The 26,574-nt window shown below is 43.0% G+C and overlaps 1 protein-coding gene across 6 annotated transcripts in view; it reads left to right on the top strand.

Moving 5' to 3' along the window:
- The first annotated feature begins 4,435 nt into the window (after positions 1-4,435).
- Positions 4,436-26,574, top strand: part of LOC101671220 (adipocyte plasma membrane associated protein) — a 45,160-nt gene continuing 23,021 nt past the window's right edge. For 2 of the 6 annotated variants that reach the window (XM_004754086.2, XM_045078472.1), the window contains exons 1-3: positions 4,438-4,660; positions 16,059-16,175; positions 20,567-20,682. In XM_004754086.2, coding sequence (XP_004754143.1) covers positions 4,569-4,660; positions 16,059-16,175; positions 20,567-20,682 — 325 coding nt within the window. In that variant the 5' untranslated portion in view covers positions 4,438-4,568. Of the gene's footprint in view, positions 4,661-16,058; positions 16,176-20,566; positions 20,683-26,574 lie in introns of all 6 variants that reach the window. The other 4 variants (XM_004754085.2, XM_045078471.1, XM_045078473.1 and 1 more) reach the window with 4 other exon arrangements.

The following is a 26,574-nucleotide window of genomic DNA, read 5'->3' as shown; positions in this document are numbered from 1 at the left end:
TCCCCTTGCCTACTTCTCACTGGGGCAGACATCATTCAATGTGCCATCCCCACCCTGCTCATGCCTGTGCCACCTAGTCTCCTCTCTCATTCCTCCCTGCCCTGAATACTCAGTGGAACAGGGGACCTGGTCCTCTAACATGGCAATCGGACGTGAGCATCTCACCAAAGTCGGGAACATCAGAGTCTGCTTCCAGGAATCTGGAATGCAGATAAAGAGAGTTAGTTAAAGATAGATAAAGAAGTATGTAAACCTGGTGATTCACATACCTGCACCCCGGGGGATAAAAATATATTATATGTTTATAAAAAATAAAAAATTATATATAAAAAAAGATAGATAAAGAGTTAGTTAAAGATATCTGCAGATAAAAAGAGTAGTTAACTGGTGGGACACCTGAAATGGAAGGTCATGAAGAGCTGGGATTGAGGCAGTAATTGTATGCATGGGCATGTCCAAGCAGAGAATGCTGGCATATGAGATAGGATGCATTTAGGAGCAAGCACATACTGCTCAGCTGACCGACCTTGGATATACAAGGGGTGGTTTTCCTCATGTTACCCAGAAGCCCAAGGGTACGTGGTTACTGGCAAGAGTCAGCAGCCTGGGTTTTCTGTTCTCATAGTGTTGTCTTCTAGACCTCAGGGTGATTTTCCACTGTCACAAAGATGCTACTGCCATTCTAAGTATAACTCTGGGGTCAGAGCAGGATAAGAAAGGGCAGGACCCTATCACTCCTTTTTTAATTTTTATTTTTGGAAAAGCAAGAACATTTCCTAGAGGCTAAAAGAAACCCGAGATTTCTCCTTTTAACTCAAGGTCAGATTGTAGCCTGTGTCACTGTATTCAGCTCTAATAAAAGGCATCAAGGACAAAGATGGACAGTCCCATAATAAGGCATGTCACAAATCACACAGGGTAAGAGACAAAACACAGTGGGGTACCAGGGAGGTTGAGAAGAATACTGCTGTTTTTCCAGGTTCTCATACCAGTTCCTGTGAGGTTGGGCTGCACTTTGTTTTGGAGTTCCATGGGATATCCCCATATCCTTCTAATAAATCCCTCCCTCATCTTAAGTGGACTTTCATGAATGTCTGTGTCTGGCAACTGGTTGATCTCTAAGATAATTTCCTACTCTAAACAAGTAATTCTACATGATCTAACTTTATGCTCTCCACTGTCCCACCTGAGCTGACACCAGCGCTTCCTATTCCAACACAACAACTTAGCTTGAAATCCTGGATGCAGGGTGGGAAGAAGGGCTCAGTCCATCGCTGTTCTTCTTCACCCCTTTAGTGTCTTTTAGATGATTCTTCTTTCTTTATTACTCATAACCTTGAAATCTACACTGATAGTCACCCTCTTATTGATCAATCCATAGACACCCCACGCCTTCCTCTTAAGCCTGTTTCTTGTCCTCTTCCATCCCCTCAACCTGCCCATTATAATCCTACTTAACCAAGGCCTGGTTCACTGGTCACTTTCTCCATGAAATCTTCTCTGGGCACTGCTACCTGATGGGACTTGCTCCTTGTAGCCCTCAATGCACTGTGTAGTTCCTCCATGGCCCTGTTTTAGATTGGTTATTATGCTAACCTCCCCCCTGGGATTATAATATGTCTGCACGTTGGCTTACCTTATTTCACCTTTGTTTTGTCATAGCACTTGGCTAAGTGCCTGAAAGGCTTTCAAGAGATATCTACAAAAGGAATGGAAACAGTATAGGGTAGGGAAAAAGCACTGGACTGGAAATAGGGAGCATTCCCTATGTCCACTGTACTAGACACAGGGAAATAGGGAGCAAATCGAGAGCTAGTTTAAGCCATGAGGCACCCTACTGGCTGCTCTCTCAGCATCACTGTCACTCCTTCCCTGCTGGCAGAACCCTGATTTGTTGAGATAAGTAACTTCCATGTGGGTCAATTTCAATGCAAGTGAGCTTCATCCCCATTCTCAGGGTGCATGAGGGTGGCTTCTGGTTGGTCTAACCCAGTGGTTTGCAATCAGGGGCTATTTTGCCTTCAGGGGATATTTGGCAATTTTCGGAGACATTACTGATTATCATGACTAGGTGGGATTCTATTAGCATCTACCTGTTGGAGACCAGGGATGCAGCTAAACATCCCGCAATGCACAGGAGAGCTTCTCCCTGCCACCCCCAACAAAGACTTATCTGGCCCAAAATATCAGTGGTGCTGAGGTTGATAAACCTGGACTAACCAATTACATTGTTTCCATCTCCCTGCTAACTGGGTGGCAGCTAGGCTACAGCCTGGGGAGAGAACTGAAATAAATCACAATAGGCAATGTGGATCTCACCATGAAAAACGGTACTAAACTGTGCCACCCAACACAATACAAGTTCAAACCCTCTAATTTAGCTCATTCAGACCATTTTCTCTGAAACAAGACAAGCTGATCTCCCAATTAACTCCACTTGGATTCATGTGTTCCAGGTAGGACCATGGGCTCCCCCGCAATGAGTCTCCTAGTTTATAAATTCTGGCCCATCTCTGCGAAGACCATCTGTTACAAACACCAGCCTTAACCCCTCAAGGACCTTCCATAACCCTCCCATTTTTTAGGTGCCTCACAGGTCCTCTGGTTAATTTCTTTGCTATGGCAAGTTCAATAAACCTAACTTCTTATTACTATTACTTACAGGTATGTTCCTGACTGTTTTGATTGGTGGGCTTTAATGCTGAGCATGGAATACAAATAATTCTAATCCAATAAGCTAAATCCTATATTTGGGGTATGTTCAAAGTGGCTTAGAAACAAAGATGTTCTGCTTAAGAAAAGGGGAAGAGTTTTCAGCAATGATGCTTGAAGGGAGTCCTAAATGACAAAAGTTGTTTTGGCCAAGTGGTGAAGGAAAACATTTTCACAGGAAGGAATAAGATGGACAAAAGCAGGGAGGCATAGTTAAAAACAACAAGCAATGCTGAGTGTCTAAAACTCAAGAGGGAAAAATCCAGATAGGATTATCCTGACAGGTCCAGATCATGCAGGGCTGTCTGAACTATCCTGGATCTAACCGCTATCCTGATTGTATTGGATAGGAAATGAAGTAAAATATTGCCAAGGCCTTATATATCCCTGCCAGACCTGATAATCCTTGCAGAACTCATGCTGGTTCTTCATCTCTTACCACAGCCATGTGGGATTCTAGTGCCACCTAACACTAGGAACGGCGATGGCATGTTTGATCAGGAAAGACTTTAGTTGCAATAAGGAAATTAACTCTTGATACTCCATTTTGAACATGACTTTCCTAAAAATGATGCACAATAATGGGATATGGTTCCCTCTGCCTGGAAATCCTGTTTCTTCTAAAAATCCTAGTCATTTCTCAGGTCTTTAATCCATGAAATACTCTCATAAGATCATGTTATTTCCCTGTAATGCAATTTTTACATTTCACATTTATCTTTATGATAACCTGATTAAAGTCATCTCTCACCAGTTTAATTTCAGTGAGGGAGCTTGTCTATGGTTTGCTCACCATCACCTCCCAGCACCTAGAGATAGACCTAGCTGATTAAAATATTGTTAAATGTTTGAACTGAGGATTGCTTTGTGCTTTCTTAGATCTTATATTGTAATCAATGATTTCTATATACCCCGCTTTTGCTTCCAAGGGTAACCCTTACACAAACCTTATCAAATATTCTGTTGTAGCAAAAAGATTTAATATTCAGTGGCCTTAATCTAAAGAACAGCATATATGTCCCAAATTTTCCCCTTAAAGGGATCTGTTTGTAAAAGGTCATATGATTTTCCGGTGAGCATTACTGCCCTCCTAGCCTCCAATACAACCCGTCAATTAATCAATCAATTAATTAATTAATTAATTTTTACCACGCCTGTACGAACCAAGCTCCAATGCAACTCGTTTTATTTTTATTTATTTGTTTATTTATTTATTTACCCCGCCTATACGAACCAGAACCAGGCTCTTTGTCATTTAACATGCAGTGCCACATTCTACCCACACAAGGGGCCAACACCTCAGCCCAGCGCCGCCGATGTGCACGTTCACCCGCCTACCGACTGCGGGGGTTCCAACGCCAGCAGTGAAAGGAACTCAGGAAGTGAAGGGCTGGGCTGTAAGTGCCCGGGGTTAGACTACCCACAATCTGGGGCTTCAGAAACGTCCTCACTGGATCGGGGCCCACTTCCGAGCCCCGCACCTGGCCAGGGGCCTCCCCAACCTCTTCCACTCCATCCCGCCGAGAAGAACCGCCCAACGGACGCTCTAGAGGGCGCCATGGCAGCTGACGGAAGGAGCGCGCCAATCACGTCACTTCCGCGCGCAGCCGGGGCGGGGCCGAGGGCGGTGCGTGGCCCGGATCGGGGAGGGCCGGGGAGGGCCGGGGAGGGCCGGGGAGGGCCGGGGAGGGCCGGGGAGGGCCGGGGAGGGCCGGGGAGGGCCGGGGAGGGCCGGGGAGGGCCGGGGAGGGCCGGGGAGGGCCGGGGAGGGCCGGGGCGGGCCGGGGCGGGCCGGGGCAGAGCTTTTACTCCTCTGTTCGGGTTAGTGACGGGCTTGACGACTGAGGGCTCACACCATGAGTGAGGCGGACGGGTTGAGGCAGCGGCGGCCCCTGCGGTCGCAGGTCGTCATGGACGATGGCCAGGCACCCGAGGCCAAGGACGGCAGGTAGGCCGGGTCGACCCTCTGTATCCACTAGGACGGCAGTATCAGCAATTGGGTAAATGCGTTGCCAGGCGCTCTGCAGGCTTCATCCCATTTACTTTCCCGGGCAAAACTCGTTTTATGGGGGGAAGAAACAAGCTCCCACCAAGCGAATGCACTTGCCAGGTCCTTAAGGCCTGGGTGCACCCTGCGCCCAATTTCAGCATTGTTTCCTGGTTCTTGGGGTCCTGAGACCGCCTCGCTCCACATCTGCCCCTTTCTGCTCCTCATTCCTTCCCCAATTTACAGAGCTGTGGCTTCCTCGCCTTTCCCAAGCTTTCTCGCCCCCTCCTTCCTATCCTTCCTACTGGCCTACCCAGTCCCCCGGGGGAGAGCCACCTTGCCACGGTCCTAGGTCTTCCCAGCTCCCCGCTGTCCCTGTTCTGAAAGGAAGTCCGAAAGCATGCTCGGGTCGCGGCTCCTGTTCCCGCGAAGAGCTGGACTCTGCACCTGCTCTTCTGCACCTTCCCACCTCTCGTTGTGTGACCAGTTTTCACTGTGGTTTTCAGGAAAATGTAGAGAACAGAAGTGACATTGTTAAGCAACTTTTGTGAGAGTTTAGGCTTGCAGATTTTTCCTGATAGGGCTGGAGAATCATAGAAAACTAGTTGATGCCTACCTAATTAAAAAACAAAACAAACTCAGATTTTTGGCCTTCACGTCTCTGAACCTTCCAGAATTTGAGTATACTATGTTTTGTTGCTAAAACTCAAGACATGCATTAAAAAATATAATACTTACACTCCCCCCTTTAATTTTGTCTCCTGAGTCTCATAACTGTAAATTTTTAGGGAGGACCAAGAGGCCTCCTGGACACCAACCTCAAAGTTGTAGAACCGATAGCCTAGAAGTTGATAGAAATATTGGAAATATTTATTGGTGTGCCTAGGGTTGTGGTACATAATGAGGGCTAGGTTTTGTGGGAACAGACTGAATATTCACTGATGATAATAAAAGGGCCACACTTGAAGGAGAGCTATTGCAGAAAGGAGTGTTTTGGTTTTAGAAAGGCAATTTGCAGAGAAGATAGTTTGGTGATATTTGACTCCTAGGGCCGGTGGGAAGGTCAGTAATATGCTGAATAAACTCAGAGGTTTCCAGAGACACAGGACTTTCATTGCTAACCCTGGGCAAACCAGGACAAGTTGGTCACCTTACTGATTGTGGATATTGTGAAGTCATGGTCTGCTGATGAATGAGGAGCCTTTTAGAATGGACATGCAAGGACTGGCATGGCTGCACTACAGAAACCATGAAAGCAAGCCTTGCTCGTGTACTTGTACATGGGAAATGAAAATGCAGCTGGCTCTGAGTTTGCCTTGAGGTGGAGTGTGGTGAAAACCAGGGCATATGGCACCTGAGAGCACTTGTTGGATGGACCCAACTCTCAGCTGGGCTTTTCTGACACTCCTGACACATGATAGAGGGGCAGATTTAATTAAATTGTTTTTCAGTTTCTCTGTGGGATTTCTGACTTAATGGCAGGATGAACTGGATGTTACAGAATCATCATCTGCTGCTGTTCTTTTTGACTGTACCTTTTACAAAACCTTCTCTCCATGAATGTTATTCTTATTTTCCTGTATTTCTCTCTTTCTCTTCCCCATTTCTATGTATCTGTAATGGTCTGTTTTTTTAAAGTGAGTTGTCATTTTTTTCTGCATTTATTATTGTAACTCTATAGTTGTTTTTCTTATTTTTCTGATGCAATTCTCCTCTTTTTTTTAATTTCTTTTATGATCATGTCTAGTACCTCACTGTTTTCTTGATTTACCTTAAAAGTTGAGGACTCACCAAAAGACAGGAAAGCATTGTGTATAGTGGGTGAAGTAAAGGAATCTGAAGGAAGGAGAAATCTGACAACTGTAGAGTAAATTTTAGATGAGCTAAGCAGGAAAAAGAAGACCTTGAATGGTATGTTCTTCAATCAAGAGAACAGAAATAAGACAGTAGATTTTAGTGGATGGGACACTTACTGATACCTTAGCTAGTCTCCTGACTCTTGACATGAAATGTAATGTTAGCTCTGTTTGACAGCTGAGGGTACCTAAGTCTATGGGAGTCAAGTGGTTTATATAAAGTTAGAGTAATGGAGTGAAAGGAGAAGCAGAAATGAATGAGTGAGGACAGCAGTGGGAACTGGACAATGATTGAGAAGCGTATTTTTAAATTATGCTTTGGAAATAAGGTTTTATGCCAAAACTCTTGAATTTCTGTATTTAAGCTATACTGAGGAATGTGGTCATTAACTCCTTTTCTTCAGTGTGGAATATAGATGAGCTATGCACTTTAACATACTAGTGCAAACTTTTAATTACTGTTATTTGGCATCAATTTCTCCAAATGCCTTACAAACTCTGTCAGAAGGATTGCAACACTAATACTGTTCCTTCTCTTTTGGAACATAGTTCAATCTGGGAAGAGAGGGTAGCTGTTTAATGTCTCTGTGTAACTGTTAAGGATTGAAGAGTGAGTATATTCAAAAGTTAACAGTTTTTCAGTAACTTCTAAAGGATTTTAAGCTAATTAAGAATCCCTCCTATATTCATTTTCCGTTTCCATTTTTAAGACTGAAGATTAAGGAAGGCAGGGTAGAGAGACAGATGGGGCCATCATGAAGTTGTGGTTATGAGGAGTCAGGAATCAGTGTTTTCTTCTCAGCCCTCCCCTTGGATGTGTGTTTCAGATCGTTCTTTTAACTTGTTTCTAACTTATTTTCAATGCTAAAATGAATGAAGGCATCTATAGTCAGGGAGCCCCAGTGTAAAGGAATGTGAGCAACCAACAAATTCAAGGTGCAGTCAGTTAAAAGACTGGGCTTGCTGCTATTTAACTTTTTCAGGTTCAGGGGTCACCTTGATACCTGGGGCTCTCGTCCATGGATTTGTGACTAATAGGTTTTTTAAAAAAAAACACAGATTGTTTTTGATCTCATGGAGCCTTCAGTCTATGACTCAAGGCCCTGATGTCCTGTATGCTGAAGGGGATGGAGAACACCTTTTAGGTTTGCCTGGTGAAGTTACAGAGGATTTTGTAACACATGGCTGAGCCAAAAGTTATTGACAGCTCCTGTTGCATCACCATGATTGCTCTCTTGGGCTTAGAAATCTAGGAAATTCCAGGGTGCAGATGTCCTCAAGGAGGTGAGCATCACTTTGGGCTCTCTAAGAGACTGGAGCAAAAAAGTTTATTTCCCAAACTGCATCTGGGAGGGAAGTTGCCAGCCTTCCTGGATGTGTCAGCACAGATTGGGAAAGAGAATATGATGTGCAACATCAAAATGTGCAACACTTTGTTAGTGAAAATAGAGAGGGATAAATGGAGTATCCTTTATTTAAGTTAACGTGAGGCAGGTGTGCAGAGGCAGGAGGCAAAGGTGGAGGAAAGGCAGAATTATAGGTGACTGTGAGTTTGTAGGAATGAACCTTGGGCCAAAATAAATGTGCCCAGAGCTTAGGTACAGAGGTTCCACTGCCAGACAGTCACAGACTCAGATGCCTCCAGAAGAGCAGCAGTCCTGCTACCTGTCAGTTATGAAGCACTTTTCTTGTTCCAAACCCTGGTCTTAGCACTGCACATACATCCATCATTTGGTTTAGTTCTTAGAAAATCCTGGTGTGTTAAGGTCTGGAGCAGGTGTGGGGCCAGGAGAAGAAGAGCATGTGTGTCTGAGGAGCGGAAAATCCTGTGTACCTGCCCTGCAGCCTTAGGTTTCATAGATCTCTGCTTTTTCAAGAGAAGCTGGAAACCCATATTTTTATGTGAAATCTCCTTGCTTTTCAGTCATGGCAATTAAAGCCTTTTTGTGGAGTGACATTTATGGTTTAGGCTAGAGCTTTGCTTTGAGCTCTGGGCACCGCATTTTAGGGGGAATTTTTACAAACTCTTGAGACAACCAGGAAAGTTCTGCAAGCCCCACCACCTGAGGGACTCCTGCAGGACTGGGGATGGTTTGCCTGTGAAGGATGGTGTGATCTGGGAGGTCAAGGGTTTGTTCTTCCTGAGGGCACTCATCTGGGCCCAGTCAGTGCAAGCAAAGGGAAAGTGTCTATCTTAGAACATGTTGCATGAGGTGACCCAAGCAGCCAATGTCTCCCATAAAATAATGAGGGAACTGCTTTATGCTGTAACCTTCATGAACATCGATCCTGCACTCTGGCGGGCACTTCCCTGGCCTTTAGGGCCGGTGGGATCTGCCCCTGGCCGTGGGCCAAACCTGTTCCACCATCTTCCCCTCACTTACCATGCCTCAGCCTGCCTGCCTGCCTTGGCCATTCTGTCTCTGTGGCCAAGGTTTGGGAATGGGGGCTTAAACTTAACCCCTTAAAGTATGTGTTCTTCACTCATGCCAAGTTCTTGAGTCCTGCTATTACTTTTTTTTTTTTTTTAAGATTTTATTTATTTATTTGACAGAGAGAAATCACAAGTAGACAGAGAGGCAGGCAGAGAGAGAGAGAGAGAGGGAAGCAGGCTCCCTGCTGAGCAGAGAGCCTGATGCGGGACTCGATCCCAGGACCCTGAGATCATGACCTGAGCCGAAGGCAACAGCTTAACTCACTGAGCCACCCAGGCGCCCCCCCCCCTGCTGTTACTTATGCTTGCATTCCTCTGCCCCAGGTGTTTGAGATTTTCCTACCTTCACTGAAGTCTCTGTTCAGAGGTCACCTGCTTTTGACCCCTATTGTGGCCAGCCCTCCCCCTCCTCCTGCCCCTGACCCTGCTGTGTTTTTCTTTGTTGTACTTGTCACTCTCTGGTATCTGCTTATTTATTAGAATATATAGAGGGTGGGAAACTCTCAGGGCCCTGGGTAGTACCTGGCACGTGTGTGTGGTTGATTATTAAATGCTGTGTGTGAAGGATTAAGTGAGTTGAAGCTGTGCTGTCTGATGTGGCAGCCGTTTGCCTTATGTGGCTATTTAATTTGATTGGACTATATTAAAAATTCAGTTTCTCATTTGTACAGTGTAGGGAGTTTGAGGGATTTGGGGGCTGATAAAGGAAAAAAGATATGGATATGAGGTGGCAGTGGCACACACAAGCTTTATTGGGTGACACTTGGACAGGAGAAGGGCCCCAGTCCAGAAAGGGAGGTTAGTGAGGAGGGTAAGAGAGCAGCCTCCTCTATCTAGGTGAGTCTCTGGGTCAGAGAGCTCCAGGGGCAACAGCAGCAGCTCAGGGCCTTAAAATATCCAGGCCCTGTCTTATCAATGGGTGACTGCTATTGGTGAGATTTATAGAGTATGCAAAACAGGCAGACTCTAAATGGCTAGAAGTTTGCTTGTTTGGCTATTTTTAAAATAACCTTGTCTATAAAAGTTTGAGTTTGGTGCTGGTGGGCCTGTTGAGCTAATGGGTCTCAGCCTGTAGTGAGGAAATAAATACAGTACACAGTGGCTATCTTTAGCTCATGTAGATAACATGCTAGCCCCATTCCAGGTGCTCAGCTGCCACACCTAGCTAGTGGTTGCTGCATTTCTGTCATTACCAAGAGAGTTCCATTGGACAGCACTGCTAAAGGAGTTTAAGTGTTTGTTTGTAAAACTTGACCATAGAACTTTCCAGTAGAGGCTGTGTCTCATGAGCAGCCAGGGGGATGCTGATGGATATTATCACCCAGTGGAGAGTTGGATGGGATGAGGTTGATGGTATCCAGCTGCACATCAGGGACAACTGAGGAGCACAAGAAAAAAGGCTCCCCAGTCCCACGCTGGCTTGCCCAGTAAGAATTCCTGGGCCTTGTTGCCCCAGTCATCTGGTGTAGGCAGGCCAGGGACTGACCACATTTGTGAGCATTGGACTGGGTGGCCTCTGAATTTTCCTTCAGCTTTTTAGACTGTGATTGTAAGAGGGCATTCACTAGAACTCTGGCAAAGATTGGCTCCCAGTGTCTGGCTGCCTTTCTAGTTGGAAGCGCCCGCTTTCAGTCCTGGCTGGACTTTTTCTTCTGGGAATCAGTGAGCCTTTTACTATTATGTGAAGGGGTAACCAGATGTTCAAGCAGCATGTCACAATCTGTGAGTTGGATTACTAAATTTAAGATTTTAAAAAAATGTAAGCTACAGTGTGTTATAAGAATGTACAGTATAGGAGTCTAAGACAAATGAGAAGGATGTGTTTTATGTGGAATCATGTCAGGTAAGGAAAAGGTAAAGTAGCATTTTGGCCATTGTCACCACTTATGTTAATGACAGCTGTGGTGAAAGATTTTACAATTCAGTTTCCCCTAAGGGACTGCACCTTTCCTGGGCTGGGGAGGTAGGGGAGGAGTGATTACATCAGCCCCCTTTCGAGGACATGGACTTCCTTATTGGACCTTACCCAAATGATTTGTGCAGTGTAGCCTCACCATGTGCCTCTGTATTTATCTCTCTGGGGATTCTGCTTGTAAAAGAACCACAGGGTCAGCCATTTCTGTCAGTTATACTTGTAAACAGTCCTGCTTTACCATATAGATACTCTGTTATTTCTATTGTATTAAAAGGCTTTCGGCCATTTAAAGAAAATTGCTTAAGTTACAGCATCCTGGCCTCAGAGTGGCAGTTTGCACAGTTGGGTCATTGACTTTTTTGTTTGTTTGTTTGTTTTTTTAACAGGATAAAATTTATGTAGTTTTTAAATGTCCAGTTCATTGGTTTTTAGTATATTCACAAATTTTTGCCAGAATCACCATAATATAAGTTTAGAACATTTTCATCACTGTTAACACTTTTAAAAATTGAGGTGAAATTCACGTGACATAAAATTACCTGCTTTAGAGTGTATATAGTTTAGTGATATATAGTGTTAGGCAACATGTTCTAGTTTCAAAACTTTTTCATCACCCCATAAAAACACCTTTTACCTATTAAGTAATCACACCTTATTTCCCCCTCTTACCCTCTTATCTGTCAGGGAATGAGTGGATAAACCACTTGTGATACAGGCGTACTTCTGAGAAATTGTGTGTTCAGTTTCAGACCACTTTTATCTTAATAATGTGAGTCAAATGAAGTTTTTGGTTTCCCAGTGCATAGAAAAGTTGTGTTTATACTATACTGTAATCTGTTAAGTGTGCGATAGCATTATGTCTAGAAAACAATGTACATACCTTTACATTAAGTTAAAAAATAATTTATTGTCCAAGAATGCTAACTGTCATTTGAGCTGCTGACTGATCAGGGTAATGGTAGCTGAAGCCTAAGGTGGTTGTGGCAGTTTCTTAAAATAAGATACATTTGACATATCAATTGGCTCTTCCTTTCACAAACAGTTTCTCTATAGCAGGTGATGCTGCTGATAGCACTGATATGACTTCTTTCAAAATTGGAATCAATCCCCTCAAAATCTGCCACTGCTTTATCATCTAAGTTTATGTGCTATTCTAATTCCCCCATGGTCATTCCAAGAATCTTCACAGCCTCTTCACCAGGAGTAGATCCCATCTCAAGAAATCACTTTCTTGGCTCATCCATAAGAAGCAACTCTTCATCTGTGAAAGTTTTATCATGAGATTACAGCAACTCAGCCACATCTTCAGGCTCCACTTCTGATTCTGGTTCTCTTGCTGTTTCTACCACATCAGCAGTTACCTCCTCCACTGAATTCTGGAACCTTAAACTTATAAAAAAATATGTAATGTCTGTGAAGCACAGTAAAATGAGATATGCCAGTATATACTTACAATGGAATAGTACTGAGTCATGAAAATAAATGAGTTACTGATCTGTACTGCAGCCTGGATGAGCCTCAAAACATATGCTGAGTGGAAGGAGCCATTCACGGAGGTCACATATTGTATGATCCCATGTATACGAAATGTGCAGAATGTCATGATCAAGTTGTTCTGAGTTTTTCCAACTCCGGCCCTGAGGGCTGTAGGTCTTCTCTCTGTCTGCTTGTCCATAGCAGGTGACGTTGTTAATGGTGACTGCAGCTTTAGAACCAGACCTGGCCCTCTGTTGTGCTCCTTCAGTTCTGGCAGTGGGCTGTGGGCACACTTGTCTTTCTCTGACCACTTTTCTCTTTGAAAAGTAGAGATATACATAGTTCCACCTAGCTAGCTACCCACATGAAGCATGTTGCGTGGCATGTTCTTATTGTCATTGTTTTTATCATTCTTCTTTTCAGACCTCTCAGCAGGTTGCATCAGCCTGCTGTCATGACAGTTTCGCAGCTGATCCCATGCCATATGTGCATTTTCATGCACTGTGCTCTTGCACACTTGAGTGGCATCAGTCAGTTGCATTAGAAGACTCTGTGGCCCTGGAGATAGGAGACAGGGCTGGGAGGTAGAGGTTGGCCTGGATTTTCTCTTCCTAGGGATCCCTTCCAGGAGCCTGGGCACCCTTGGCCTCTCCCAGCCAGGTCTGTAGGATGGATCACCTCCTTTCCCAGGTAGCAAGAGGGAAAGGCTGGCGACCTGGCATTTTGCCTGGGTAGGGTTTGGGCTCTGAGCCCTGTATGAGTGCAGAGAGGGAAGTTAGGAAGAAAATTCATTTTTGAAGGATTATTAGAAGGAAGATAGACACAGAATAGCGTTCTCATTACCAAAGGGGGAAATGTCAAAGGTAAAAGGAAGTGCTCAGTGCTACTCCCTATACTGTCCTGTTCTGGAAGAGAAAGGAGAAGAAACCAGACAGCACCTTCTACTCTGCTTGGAAAGGGCCTTAGCTCGGCATCCTGGCTTATCATTTACAAGTTCTGCTTTCCACATTGCTGCAGGATGTAGTATAATAAGGATCTGCTCTCCTTCAGCTTCCAATAACTTGTTTCTGACATCCTTGAGAGCCCTTATCGGTGGCGCCTTTGGTGTCTGTCTGTTCCCAACGATTTAAGCATCTTCTGAGATCATGTACATTTCCTCTACCATGCTCCTCACTGCCTTCTGAGTCCTAGCTAGTAGAGTCTTTAACGTTTGTTTTTCTACTAAGTCTGTTTAAGGAAATCTGGACAAAATTTTCTATCCTACTTCTCAGTATTTTTCCTTCCTCTATCTGCTGCTCAATTCCAAAGCTACTTCTACAGATTCAGGTATTTGTTGCAGGAATACCCTACTTCCAGGCAACGAAACTAATTTAATTAGAAAACTAGATTAGTTTTCTATGGCTGACATGACAAATGACCCCATACATCATGGCTTAAACAACAACACAGGATGAACTTGCAGTTCTGACTTTAGGTAGTCCCGGACAGTTCTCCCTGTGCTGAAGTCAAGGTGTCGACAGGACTGTGTCCCTTTCTGGAGGCACTAGGGGAGAATCTTCTCCTCTCTCCTCTTTTTCTTTCCCTTTGCTTTTCATTTCTACTGGTCAAAACAGATGCTTTATTTTTTGCCATTTCATTTATTAAAATCATGCATATTTAAATTGGGTGGGGCATTGAGGTTACAAAACTCTCTTACATAGTGGGGAGCCCATGGGCTTCATGTGAAGAAACCTGCCTGAAGTGGCATAGCTGGCTGTTGGGGAAGTTAGAGCTGGCCTTTAGGCCCCACATTTCTGTACTGTACCTGGAATCAGGTTTATACAGTGGAAGGCTAGCCTGTCAAGACTCAAACAAAACGCAGCTCTTTGATGAAGTGTTTGTTAAGTGTGAGTCTTGATTTTTTTTAAGTCAACTTTTTTTTGGGGGGGGAGGGGATAGGGAAAGATTCTTCAACTTAGGAGCACATGATTTATTTGCTTAAAGTTAATCTTGATGTAAGTATATAATAAATTTGAATGCACTTAAAGCAAGTAATGATCCTATGAAGTAGCGAAGAGGCTAAATGTGCTGTTTACCACGTGAGTAATGATGTCAGTGAGGATCGTTTTAGTTACCATTGGTCATTTGTCCGAAAACATCACACAAGATTCCCAAGGCAGCTTTTAGATCTTCCCAAGCCTTTAGTAGTGATGACTTGGAATTGTGATTGTATAGATTCTTTGTGAGTAACTGTCAGTATCTGTCAGCCCTCTAAAGGTCGAGAGCTGAGATTTGCTTCTGAATTCTTGAAGGTGTAGTGTGATTGGCAAAATGACTGGAGAATCAGACTCTCAGCAAGTTGTATTGTGTTCTCTTTGCTTCATGAATTTGTCTTTATCTCTTTTATCCACCAAAGCTGGGAATCTTAGAGACCCATAAGACTGAACGTTGCTGCTTTAAATCCATATACTAGGAAATAGTGACTTTTGGTAAACACATCTTCTCTTGTAGACGGGTGTGTTTGCATTACATCATCGCACTCTTTATTCCATTTTTGTGTTTACCAGTTCTCTGATTTGCCCTCTTGGAGACTGCAAATCTCTTGGAGATTGAAGGTTCAGTTTATCAGACTATCTGGCAAATAACTGATAAGACTTTCCCACACAGCTGGAAGATTAAAAAAAAAGAACAGAAGCATGTTTGCCAATCATAGCAAACAGTCCTAAAGTTTCATCACAAGCCGCAGAGGTCAGTGGTCTCGCAATGAGACCAGACTAAAAGCCTGCTCTTGCTTCACAGGCTTTGAGACCAGCTGGACTTGTCCCATCTCAGCTGCTGCTGATCACCTTTGTATATTCCATCTCTGGCAGCTCCTTTTTTAAAAATTATAATTTATTTTTATTTTTTTAAATAAACATATAATGTATTATTAGCCCCAGGGGTACAGATCTGTGAATTGCCAGGTTTACACACTTCACAGCACACACCATAACATATACCCTCCCCAATGTCCATAACCCCACCACTCTCTCTCTACCCCCCTCCCCCTGGCAACCCTCAGTTTGTTTTGTGAGATTAAGAGTCTCTTATGGTTTGTCTCCCTCCCAATCCCATCTTGTTTCACTTATTTTTTTCCTACCCCCCACAACCCCCACATTGCATCTCCACTTCCTCATATCAGGGAGATCATATGATATTTGTCTTTCTCTGCTTGACTTATTTTGCTAAGCATAATACCCTCTAGTTCCATCCATGTCATCGTGAATGCAATATTTCATTTCTTTTGTTGGCTGCATAGTATTCCATTGTGTATATATACCACATCTTCTTTATCCATTCATCTGTTGATGGACATCTAGGTTCTTTCCATAGTTTGGCTATTGTGGACATTGCTGCTATAAACATTTGGGTGCACATGCCCCTTTGGATCACTATGCTTGTATCTTTAGGGTGAATACCCAGTAGTGCAATTACTGGGTTGTAGGGTAGTTCTATTTTCAACTTTTTGAGGAACCCCCCAGGCTGTTTTCCAGAGTGGTTGCACCAGCTTGCATTCCCACCAACAGTGTAAGAGGGTTCCCCTTTCTCTGCATCCTCACCAGCATATGTCATTTCCTGACTTGTTAATTTTAGCCATTCTGACTGGTGTGAGGTGGTATCTTATTGTGGTTTTGATTTGTATTTCCCTGATTCTGGCAGCTCCTTTAGTGGCCGTGTGTTCCGAGTGACCTTCTTGATGCTGGCTGTCTCCCTCACCGTTCCCCTGCTTGGAGCCATGCTGCTCCTGGAGTCTCCTATAGACCCACAGCCTCTCAGGTGAGCTGTCCTGGTCATTTTTGGGAGGGCTTGCTTCGCAAGGGTAGGGTGGGATAATGTCTAGGATACCCAATTTGTTCTGAAAGGTAAGTTACTAGGAAAGAGAGATATTTGTGATTTCTTTAATGCTTGAGTTTTGTATGGAATCAGATGTTACACAATATATGAATGGTATTGTTCATAAGATTTCAAAAACAAAAATGAAAAACCGCATATAAAACCCAGAAAAATCCCCAATAAGAGAAGTTTATGTGTTAATTAACATGAATTCATTTGAAGTGGCAAAAGCACACAAAAAGGTTAAGTTCCTTTGTTTAAATTTTGTTAAGTACTGATTTTTTCAAAAGCCTTATAATTAGTAATCTGTTTTTCCTAAGTTATCTCTCATTGGTGGGCATCTATGAGTAATGTAGTCCATTATAACTTGAAAAAAATAGTATTTACCTAGGACCCTATGAAATGCATTCACGTTTGTAATTATAGTAATGCAGAGCCAGGCTCTTAATGTTGTGATGATTTATGGCATTGATTTGAGCTTATGCCAAAGGGTTGTGCAATCTGGTTTGACAAGTAAATTCCCCTTTGCTCTTGAACTTTCCAGAGAAGTGAAGCTTTTCGAAGTTTATTTTAAGTGATTTTAAAAACTTCAGGCAAGACCTGTGTCCCATTATAGAGTGAATATAACACTGAATAATGTGTGTGTTTTATAAATAAAATTAAGGCTTTATGTTGTACTCAGTTCACTGAGAATGTATACAGCATTTAGAATGCTTAAGGTAGGTAGCTGAATACAAAGATACAAAGAGGACACAATTCTACCTTAGAGTGACATTTGTATATAAGAGTCAACTTTTTCTGTTGCTGGATTTAGAATTAGTAATGTATATGGTGCTGTTAAAACATAATTAGCTTGCATAACTTTGGGATTGTGTGTAGGCCTAGGCATTGTAGACCCATGACAGTGGTGACTTCTAATTCCTGGTGTGTTGGTGGACCTCTCCATTTGTCCTCTGGCTGAGCTAGGCCCAAGGGCATACTTGGTGTCCTGACTGGTGCACACTGTGGGTGATAGGGGTTCTCTCTTGCTAAGCCCCGTCAACATGTAGAACAAATAGAAACTGACTTGGGGTTTTCTGAATAATCTAGTTGGCTAAGGTGGGAGTGTGAGCTGTGTCCACAGCTGGGCATCAAAATCTGGACTGGGAAGTTAGCCTTGGAGAAGAGCAGGAAAGTGAAAAGAGCAGAGGAACATGGAGCTTCAGTGACTGGAGACCTTTGATCTCGGTAAAGGTGAATTTATATGTGGGAAGAGTGAAGAAATTCAAAGGAAAGACAGGTGTGTGCTCCTGACCAGAAACCGAAAGGGAAAGTGGCCCACTAAGGATTTGAAATTGTACAAAGTACATTCTCTCTGTAGAGTAAATGAGCCTTGTGAGAAGGGGAGGGAGGAGAAGCCCAGTGAAACCAGGGTGGCTGACAGGGATCTTTCCCATGCTCAGACTTAGAAGGTGACTTGCTCAATAATTGGAAGGGGCAACCCCAAATGCAGAACAAAAGCAGAAGACTGGAGGAGTTAGAAGAACAGAAGTGAGCTGAGGTTTGGAGGAAAATGCTAACAGCAGCAGCAAAAAGGGCTTCTTTCAAACTCTGTTCAGAGCAAAAAGAGCAAGGAAGGGAAACACACTGTGTGGAGCAAGTGGGTGGTTGCAGTATTGATGCTGACAGGAGAGCAGAGCTCTCAGCTTCTGCTGCACCTCTGTTCTCTCCACCAGCGACTGCCGTGGGGAGCAGGATCCGGCCAACTGGACAGGAGGGAGGATGGCTGACGGAAGTGCCTCAGAGAGTCTATCTCTGGTGTCCATGTCCTCTGGGGGAGAGCTGAGACCACACTCAGCAATTGCCGGGAAATCACAGAGAAAAATGAAGATGGGTGCAGGCCCCTCCAGAATGGACTATTATGCAGTTGGTTTTAGTTCTAGGGAGCAGTCACCAGGAAGATTGCAGGGCCTTGTCAAAAACCTGCCATGCAAAGCACCCTTCTTTCTTCCTTGTTTGGAAAATGTACAGACTGTGGTAGATAGGACATACAAGACATTCTGATTTTTGGAGGATTTTGGTCAGTTCTTTAGGATACATTTGACACATGAAGTTAATGGGACTTAATAAGAGTTAGCAGCACTTGGGAGTTAACAGGGAGCTGATAAGAGTTTTTGAGTTCATAGGCTTTAGCAAGGGTCCATGTGGCCTGGCTGGCCTTCCTGAGGCCATTCTTCCTTGATGCTCCTGCTGCTCAGGCTGCAAGAGTTAGGGCCCTTTCTTGCCCATCCTTTGCATTTTCTCATAAAAGTTTTCTTCTTGCCTCCCTATTGAGATAATACTCAGGCTGCTTGTTGGCAGGGATGGTGCATGAAATACTGATTAGGTTGATGCTACAAATATTTCTCGAGGACTTCCTTTGTATAGGGAATTAGGCAAGGTCAAGGATTGGGCAGAAGGGGGTGGCTGAGTCTCGGGTGTACTGTCCTCTGTCCCTGGGCTGTACATGCTTGTCTGTGTTGTTCAGTCTTCACGTGCACCTTGGGAGGGCTGACCTTCCCAAGGTCAGAATTCAAACCTAGCCATGTCCATCTCCATATCCTAGGCTTTTCTCAACAAAGTATGCAGGTTGCAGCCCTGCTCTCTTCATTTAGAAGTAAAACTCGTAGCTTTATTAGGTAGATACTTATCTAATAACTTTATTAACTTAATTCTTTTAATAACTTCATTAACACCTAGTTAAATCATGATTGTTTTTTCTTTTAAAGCAGGTGAAAGCTGTAACTGGGAGGCAGGGTAGAGTGAAAGAGGGGTGGGTTGGGGGAGTTTAATTCAGAGGAAATTGTGCTGTGTCCTAAGCACATGCTTGACTCAGGGGAGGCAGTAGGTGTTCTGCTGGAAAGGGAAGAGGGTTGGGCAAGACAGGGAAGCTTCTTTTTCATTCAACAGTTTCAGCTTCCCCTTCCCTCTTGGGTCTCCCACTCTGGAACAGTGACTGGGAAACTCCCCTGCTTGAGGGCAAGGTAGGGCAGGAATTGGGAGATATTTTCCCTCTTTGCCCCTTCCTTCCCTTCCTCCTCCTTCCTGCAGTGTTGGTTGGGAACCTATAGGCAGGTGCTTGAGATACAGCAGTGAAAAACACAAATCCCTGATCTCATGGGCCATGTGTTCTAGTGGGGATAGACAGTATATGCAACAGAGAAGTGAGCAGCTACTAAGTGCTATAGAGAAAATAGAGTGTCGGGAACTTCGCTTTGGAGGGAGGTCTGGTGTATTATATTGGGTGGTCAGAGCAGGCCTCCCTGAGAAGGTGAGGGCAGAGCACAGAGGAGCTGGTGCCAAGGATTTAAGGGCGGGAAGTTCCTGACCTTCCTGTCAGGAACCGGCAGGGAGGGCCCTGTAGAGGGCAGAGTGAACAGGAGGAGAAGACCTGAGAGAGGTGACTGGCCAGACTGCAGGGAGAAGGGCACCCCTGCAAGGCCATAGGCTCTAGCTGAGATGGGGCCATTGCAGGGCTGTGAGAGCTGAACGCTGTGATCTGAATGTATTTCACAAGGTGCACAGTGCTGGGTTGAGGATATACATTGTAGAGAATATGGAGGAAGCAGGGGCCAGAAGATGGTGGCCTGGACCAGGGTGGTAGCAAAGGACATGGGGAGAGGACCTTCAACCATGTCTGCCTCCCGAAAGTGCCACCAGCAGGATTTGAAGGCTGAGAAGGACCAGCAGAGAGGGAAGATTCCTGGAGCTCAGTCTGTTGTCAGAGGAAGGGTCCAGGGCCCAGTGTAAGCTGGCTTCAGAGAGAAACCTGGCTGGGCCCTGAGAGGGACAGGCAGGAGGCAGAGAGCACCTGTGCTGGATGATAGGCTGGTGACACCAGGCCAGGACAAACTCTTCTTGTTTCTTCTGTTTTCTCTGTGAAATAGGAAGCGAGGCTATCAGCTGTGGGATGTCACCACCACTCCCCTCTGTCTTAGTTGGGATTTTAATGACTGGGCAGATACTGAAAAATAAATGCCAGGGCATGTGAATCAGAGGGTGGGATGATGTCTAACCTTTGTCAGGGCATTGGACTGAGACTGGAGCTTGAGTAAGTGGAGGCCCCAGATACTCTCAGCTGATTACCAAAGTTCTTGCATTAGCCATAATCATATTTTAATGTTTTTTAATACTATGACCTTTTCTGATCTCCTAGAATGGTGTTTTCTTTAGCCTTTGTGTTTCTGGCAACTAAGGATGTTATTGCAGTATGCCCTCTTTATCAAAGAGTGGGGAGTTACGCATGAAGGTCCTCAGTAAACACTTTCTTCATGTATTTCTTATAGACAAATCCCTATAATTGCATTATTTTACAGCTTCAAAGAACCCCTTCTCTTGCTTGGTGTTCTGCAACCAAATATGAAGTTACAACAGGCGGAAAGGCTGTTTGAAAATCAACTTATTGGGCCAGAGTCCATAGCAAATATTGGGGGTGAGTAAAGCCCTGAAACTTCAAGGCTCCCTGAGGGGGGATTCTGCCAGAGCAGCCTTGATGCACCCTGCTTCTGGGTGGGGGGGGCTCTGGCCATCCTCCTCAGCTGTAGACAGGACCCCTCAGCTCTCTGAGTTACAAGTTTTGAGTTCATGTCTGTGGAGCACTTCATTCTGTTCAAAGTGTTGGGCCCATTAAATTGAAAGGAAAAAGGAAACACACTGATGGATGTTCATTAATCAAAGATAGGTGTTACTCGATAGGACATTTTTCTTCATTCAGTTTGTCTTTGCAAAGATTCCATTCTGAAAAGAATACAAATGAGGGGCACCTGGGTGCCTCAGTCGGTTGGGGGTTGGGCATCTGCTTTTGGCTCAGGTCATGATCCCGGGGCTTGGGATTGAGACCGAGCTGGCTCCCTGCTTGTGGAGAGTCTGCTTCTCCCTATCTCTCTCCCTCAGCCTGCTGCTCCCCTTGCTCATGCTAGCTCACACTCTCTTAAATAAAATAATCTAAAAAAAAAGAAAAAAGAATACAAATGATTTCCACTGTTAGGTTGTTTGGTTTGTTTTGTTTGAAGCTGACTTTGGTGGGTATGTTTAAGGGTAACTTAACTGCTTCAGACTTGCCCAAACTTGAGAGCTAGACATGGATCTGGTTCTAATTCTTGAGTTTCTAGCCACTAGGCATTATCTGCCTTTTAGAATGAAGATTAAGCTCCAGAATCAAAAGACACAGTTAGGGGCGCCTGGGTGGCCCAGTGGGTTAATCCTCTGCCTTCGGCTCAGGTCATGATCTCAGGGTCCTGGGATCAAGCCCCGCATCGGGCTCTCTGCTCAGCAGGGAGCCTGCTTTTCTCTCTCTCTCTCTCTCTCTCTCTCTCTCTCTCTGCCTTCCTCTGCCTACTTGTGATCTCTGTCAAATAAATAAATAAAATCTTTAAAAAAAAAAAAAAAAAAGACACAGTTACCGAGCAGTTGAAGAGCTGAAAATGGCGTGAGGATTTCTGAGCATCTTGCTGGGGGAGGCTGCCTCACTGGGCAGTATGGTATGCTTCTGTGCGGCGGTGGTAAACTCCTGTGTCCGAAGTGTGTGGCTTCGCCTTGGGCAGAGCATGGCGGTCCCTCAGTGGGATGGACCCCTTCTCTCTCCCCTGCTATTGGATGTAGGACCTAGTCTGGTGCCTTTCTGTAAATGTTAGTGGTCTGGCTGGCAGTCAAAATTGTAAGAGGGATAGGCCTTTCATGATAGAACCTTGTATTTCTCTTCAAAAGATACTGACGTTTATTAATATAACAAGTTTTGTTTTTGGTGAAAAGCCAAAATTGATATTTAAACTGGAACTCCAAGGAATAAGAGTAATCTTTTTTTGTTATCTTTTAAAGAGAATGTTTCTCTTGTCCCTTCCCTTTCCTCTTGGGCTGACACCTCATTGCTCCATGGCACCAGGGCTTGCCTTTTTCCTTAAAGGAGTTGGTTGTTCTCTCTGTGAACACTGTTAGGCACAGTGGGGGTCTCTTACCCCCTCTGCAGGTATGCTTAGGCCCCAGGGAACCACTGCTTCCCATCTGCCTTTTGGAGTTGTCCTGGGGGATATAGCTGATACTGGAGGAAGGCACTGGCCTTAGGAGGGTGTGGGGAGAGTAATCACCAATTAACATGCGTTTATTGTTTTAAATAAATTTTATTTTATTATATTATATTATTTTATTTTTTATGTTCAATTAGCCAACATATAGTACATAATTAGTTTTTGATGTAGTTTTGAGCAATTCATAGAGCATTTTAGATTCATAGCAAAATTGAGGGGAAGGTACAGAGGTTTATCATACACCCAATCCCCCACCAGCACATATACACAACCTCTTCTGTTATCAACACTGATACCAGAGTGGAACATGTGTTACAATAGATGAACCTACCCTGACATGTCATTAGGACATGGAGGCCATGGTTTACCATAGGGCTTACTCTTGGTGTCATATATTCTATAAGTTTGGACAGATGTACGAATGATGTGTATCCACCATTATCATATCATACAGAGTAGTTTCATTGTCCTAAAATTCCCCCAAATCCTCTGAGCTCCACCTGTTTATCCCTACCATCCTGCAACCTCTGGAAACACTTATCTTTCTAGTGTTCCCCATAGTTCTGCCTTTTCCAGAATGTCACAGAATTGGAATCATATAGCATGCAGCCTATTCAGATTGGCTTCCGTCACTTATTAATATGCACTTAAGGTTCCTCCATGTCTTTTCGTGGCTTCATAGCTCATTCCTTTTTTTAAAAATTAACATATAAAGTATTATTTGTTTCAAGGGTACAGGTGTCTGATTCACCAGTCTTAACACAATTCACAGAACTCACCATAACATATACCTTCCCAGTGTCCATCACTCAGCCACCCCATCCGTCCCGTCCCCCTCCCCTCCAGCAACTCTCAGTTTGTTTCCTGAGATTAAGAGTCTCTTATGGTTTGTCTCCGTCTCTGGTTTCATCTAGTTTTATTTTTCCCTCCCTTCCCCTATGATCCTCTGTGTTGTTCCTCAAATTCCTCATATCAGTGAGATCATATAATTGTCTTTCTCTGATTGACTTATTTTGCTTAGCGTAATAAGTTCCATCCATGCCATTAAAAGTGGTAAGATTTTGTTTTTTGGGTTTCTTTGATGTCTGCTTAATATTCCATTATGTATATACCACATCTTCTTTATCCATTCATCTGTTGATGGAGATCGAGGCTCTTTCCATATTTTGACTGTTGTGGACATTGCTGCTGTAAACATTGGGGTGCATGTGCCCCTTCAGATCACTACATTTGTACATTTAGGGTAAATACTCAGGAATGCAATTGCTGGGTTATAGGGTAGCTCTATTTTCAACTTTTTGAGGTACTTCCATACTTTTTTCCTGAGTGGCTGTACCAGCTTGCATTCCCACCAACAGTGTAGGAGGGTTCCCCTTTCTCCATATCCTTGCCAGCCATTCTGACTTGTGTGAGGTTGTATCTCACTGTGGTTTTGATTTGCATTTCCCTGATGCTGAGCGATGTTGAGCACTTTTTCTTGTGTCTGTTGGCCATCTGGATGTCTTCTTTGCAGAAATGTCTGTTCATGTCCTCTGCCCATTTCTTGATTGGATTATTTGTTCTTTGGATGTTGAGTTTGATAACTTCTTTATAGATTTTGGATACTAGCCCTTTATCTGATATGTCATTTGCAAATATCTTCACCCATTCTGTCAACTGTCTTTTGGTTTTGTTGACTGTTTCCTTTGCTGTGCAAAAAAAGCTTTTTATCTTGGTGAAGTCCCAATAGTTCATTTTTGCCCTTGCTTCCCTTACCTTTGGCAATGTTTCTAGGAAGAAGTTGCTGTGGCTGAGGTCGAAGAGGTTGCTGCCTGTGTTCTCCTCAAAGATTTGGTTGGATTCCTGTCTCATATTGAGGTCTTTCATCCATTTTGAGTCTATTTTTATGTGTGGTATAAGGAATGGGTCCAGTTTCATTTTTCTTCATGTGGCTGTCCAATTTTCCCACCACGATTTGTTGATGAGACTTTTCCATTGGACATTCTTTCCTGCTTTGTACAAGATTAGCTGACCATAGAGCTGAGGGTCTATTTCTGGACTCTCTATTCTGTTCCATTGATCTATGTGTCTGTTTTTGTGCTAGTACCATCCTGTCTTGATGATTACAGTTTTGTAATAGAGTTTGAAGTCTGGAATTGTGATGTTGCCCACTTTAGTTTTCTTTTTCAACGTTCCTCTGCCTATTCAGGGTCCTTTCTGGTTCCATATAAATTTTAGGATTATTTGTTCCATTTCTTTGGGAAAAGTTGATGGTATTTTGATAGGGATTGCACTAAATGTGTAGATTGCTCTATGTAGCATATTTATTCTTCCAATCCATGCAGCTCATTTCTGAAATTTCAGTAATATTGTGAAATATTGTGAAAATATTTGTTCTTCCAATCCATAAAGCTTATGCCTTTTTATTGATGGTAATACTCCATGTGTGAATGTACCAGTTTTTCTGTTTACCTACTAAAGGACACCTTGGTTACTTCCAAATTTTGGCAATTATGAATAAAGCTGCTATAAACATCCACATGCAGGTTTTTCTGTGGACTTATGTTTTCAACTCATTTGGGTAAATACTAAGGAACACAATTGCTGGATTCTAAGAATATATTTAGTTTTTCAAGAAACTGTCAGACTATCTTCCAGATTGGCTGAACCATTGTGCATTCTGACCAGCAGTGAATGAACATTCCTGTTGGTCTACATCTTCATCAGCATTTGGTGTTGTCTGTGTTTTCGATTTTTGACCATTCTGAGATATGTGTGGTGGTAGTTCATTGTTTCAGTTTGTAATTCCCTAATGGACATGTAATGTTGAGCATCTTTTCATATGCTCATTTTCTATTTGCATATCTTCTGTGGTGAGGTATCTAAGGCTATTGGCCATTTATAAAATTGGGTTCATTTTCTTATTGTTGATTTTAAGAGTTCTTTGTATATTTTGGATAACAATTCCTTTATCAGATATATATTTTACAAGTATTTTCGCCCAGTCTGTGGCTTATTTTCTAATTCTCTCAACAGTGTCTTTCACAGAGCAGAAGTTTCCTTTAATGAAGTCCAACAACAGTTATTTCTCCATCATTATGTCTTTACTGTATCTAAAAAGACTTCACCACATCCAAAGTCACCTAAATTTTCTCCTATTTTCTCCTCTAGGAGTTTTATACTTTTGTGCTTTACATTCAGGTCTATCATCCATTTTTAATTAACTGTCATGAAAGGTGTAATGTCTGTGTCTAGATTCATTTTTTACATGTGGATGTCCAGTTGTTTCAGCACCATTTGGAGAAAATACAGTCTTTGCTCCATTATATTATAATATATTATGTAAGATAATATTGTGAAACATCAGTTGACTAATTTATGTGGGTCTGATTCTGTACTCTATTCTGTTTCATAGAATTGTCTTATTCTTTTGCCATTACCATAATATCTTGTTTACTGTAGCATTTCAGTAAGTCTGGAAGTCAAGTAGTGTCATACTGTTGGCTTTGTTCTTCAATATTTTGTTGGCCATTCTGGATCTTTTCCTTTTCCATAAGAACATTATAATCAGTTTTAGGATATATACAAAATAATTTCCTGGGATTTTGATTGGGATTGCTTTGAATCTATGAATCAAGTTGGGAACAACTAAGCTTTTTTGCAGTATTGAATCTTCCTATGGATGGACCTGGAAAATCTTTCCATTTATTTAGTTTTTTAAAATTTCTTTTATCAGAGTTTTATAGTTTTCTTCATATAGATCTTGTACATATTTTGCTATATTTAGACCTAAATGTTTTATTCTTTTGGGTGCTAATGTAAATGCTATTCTGTTTTTAATTTAAAGTTTTCCTTGTTCATTGCTGGTGTATAGGGAAGCAATTGATTTTTGCATAGTGTCCTTGTATCCTGAAACTTTGCTATAATCACTTATTAGTTCTAGGAGTTTTTTTGTTGTTGTTGATTCTTTGGGATTTTCTACATAGACAGTCATATTATCTTTGAACAAAGACAGATTTATTTCTCCCTTATCAATCAGTATGCCTTTTATTTCCTTCTTTTATTACATTAGCCAGGACTTCTAGTACAGTATTGTGAAGGAGTGGTGAGGGGAGGACATTCTTTGCTTTTGCTCCTCGTTTTAGTAGGAAAGCTTCTAAGTTTGTCACCAGTAATTATGATGTTAGCTGTCAGTATATTGTAGATGTTCTTTTCAAGTTGAGGAAGTGCCTTTCTATTTCTAATTTGCGGAAAGTTTCTTTTTCTTTCTTTCTTTCTTTTTCTTTTCTTTTTTACAGGTTGTGAAACATGATATATTTAGT

This window comes from Mustela putorius, unplaced genomic scaffold, assembly GCF_011764305.1.
Source record: "Mustela putorius furo isolate JIRA1106 unplaced genomic scaffold, ASM1176430v1.1 tig00000253_pilon_pilon_pilon, whole genome shotgun sequence".
NCBI classification, from domain to species: Eukaryota; Metazoa; Chordata; class Mammalia; order Carnivora; family Mustelidae; genus Mustela; species Mustela putorius.
Note: the sequence above shows the minus strand (reverse complement) of the source record. Positions and strands in the feature narration are given on the sequence as shown.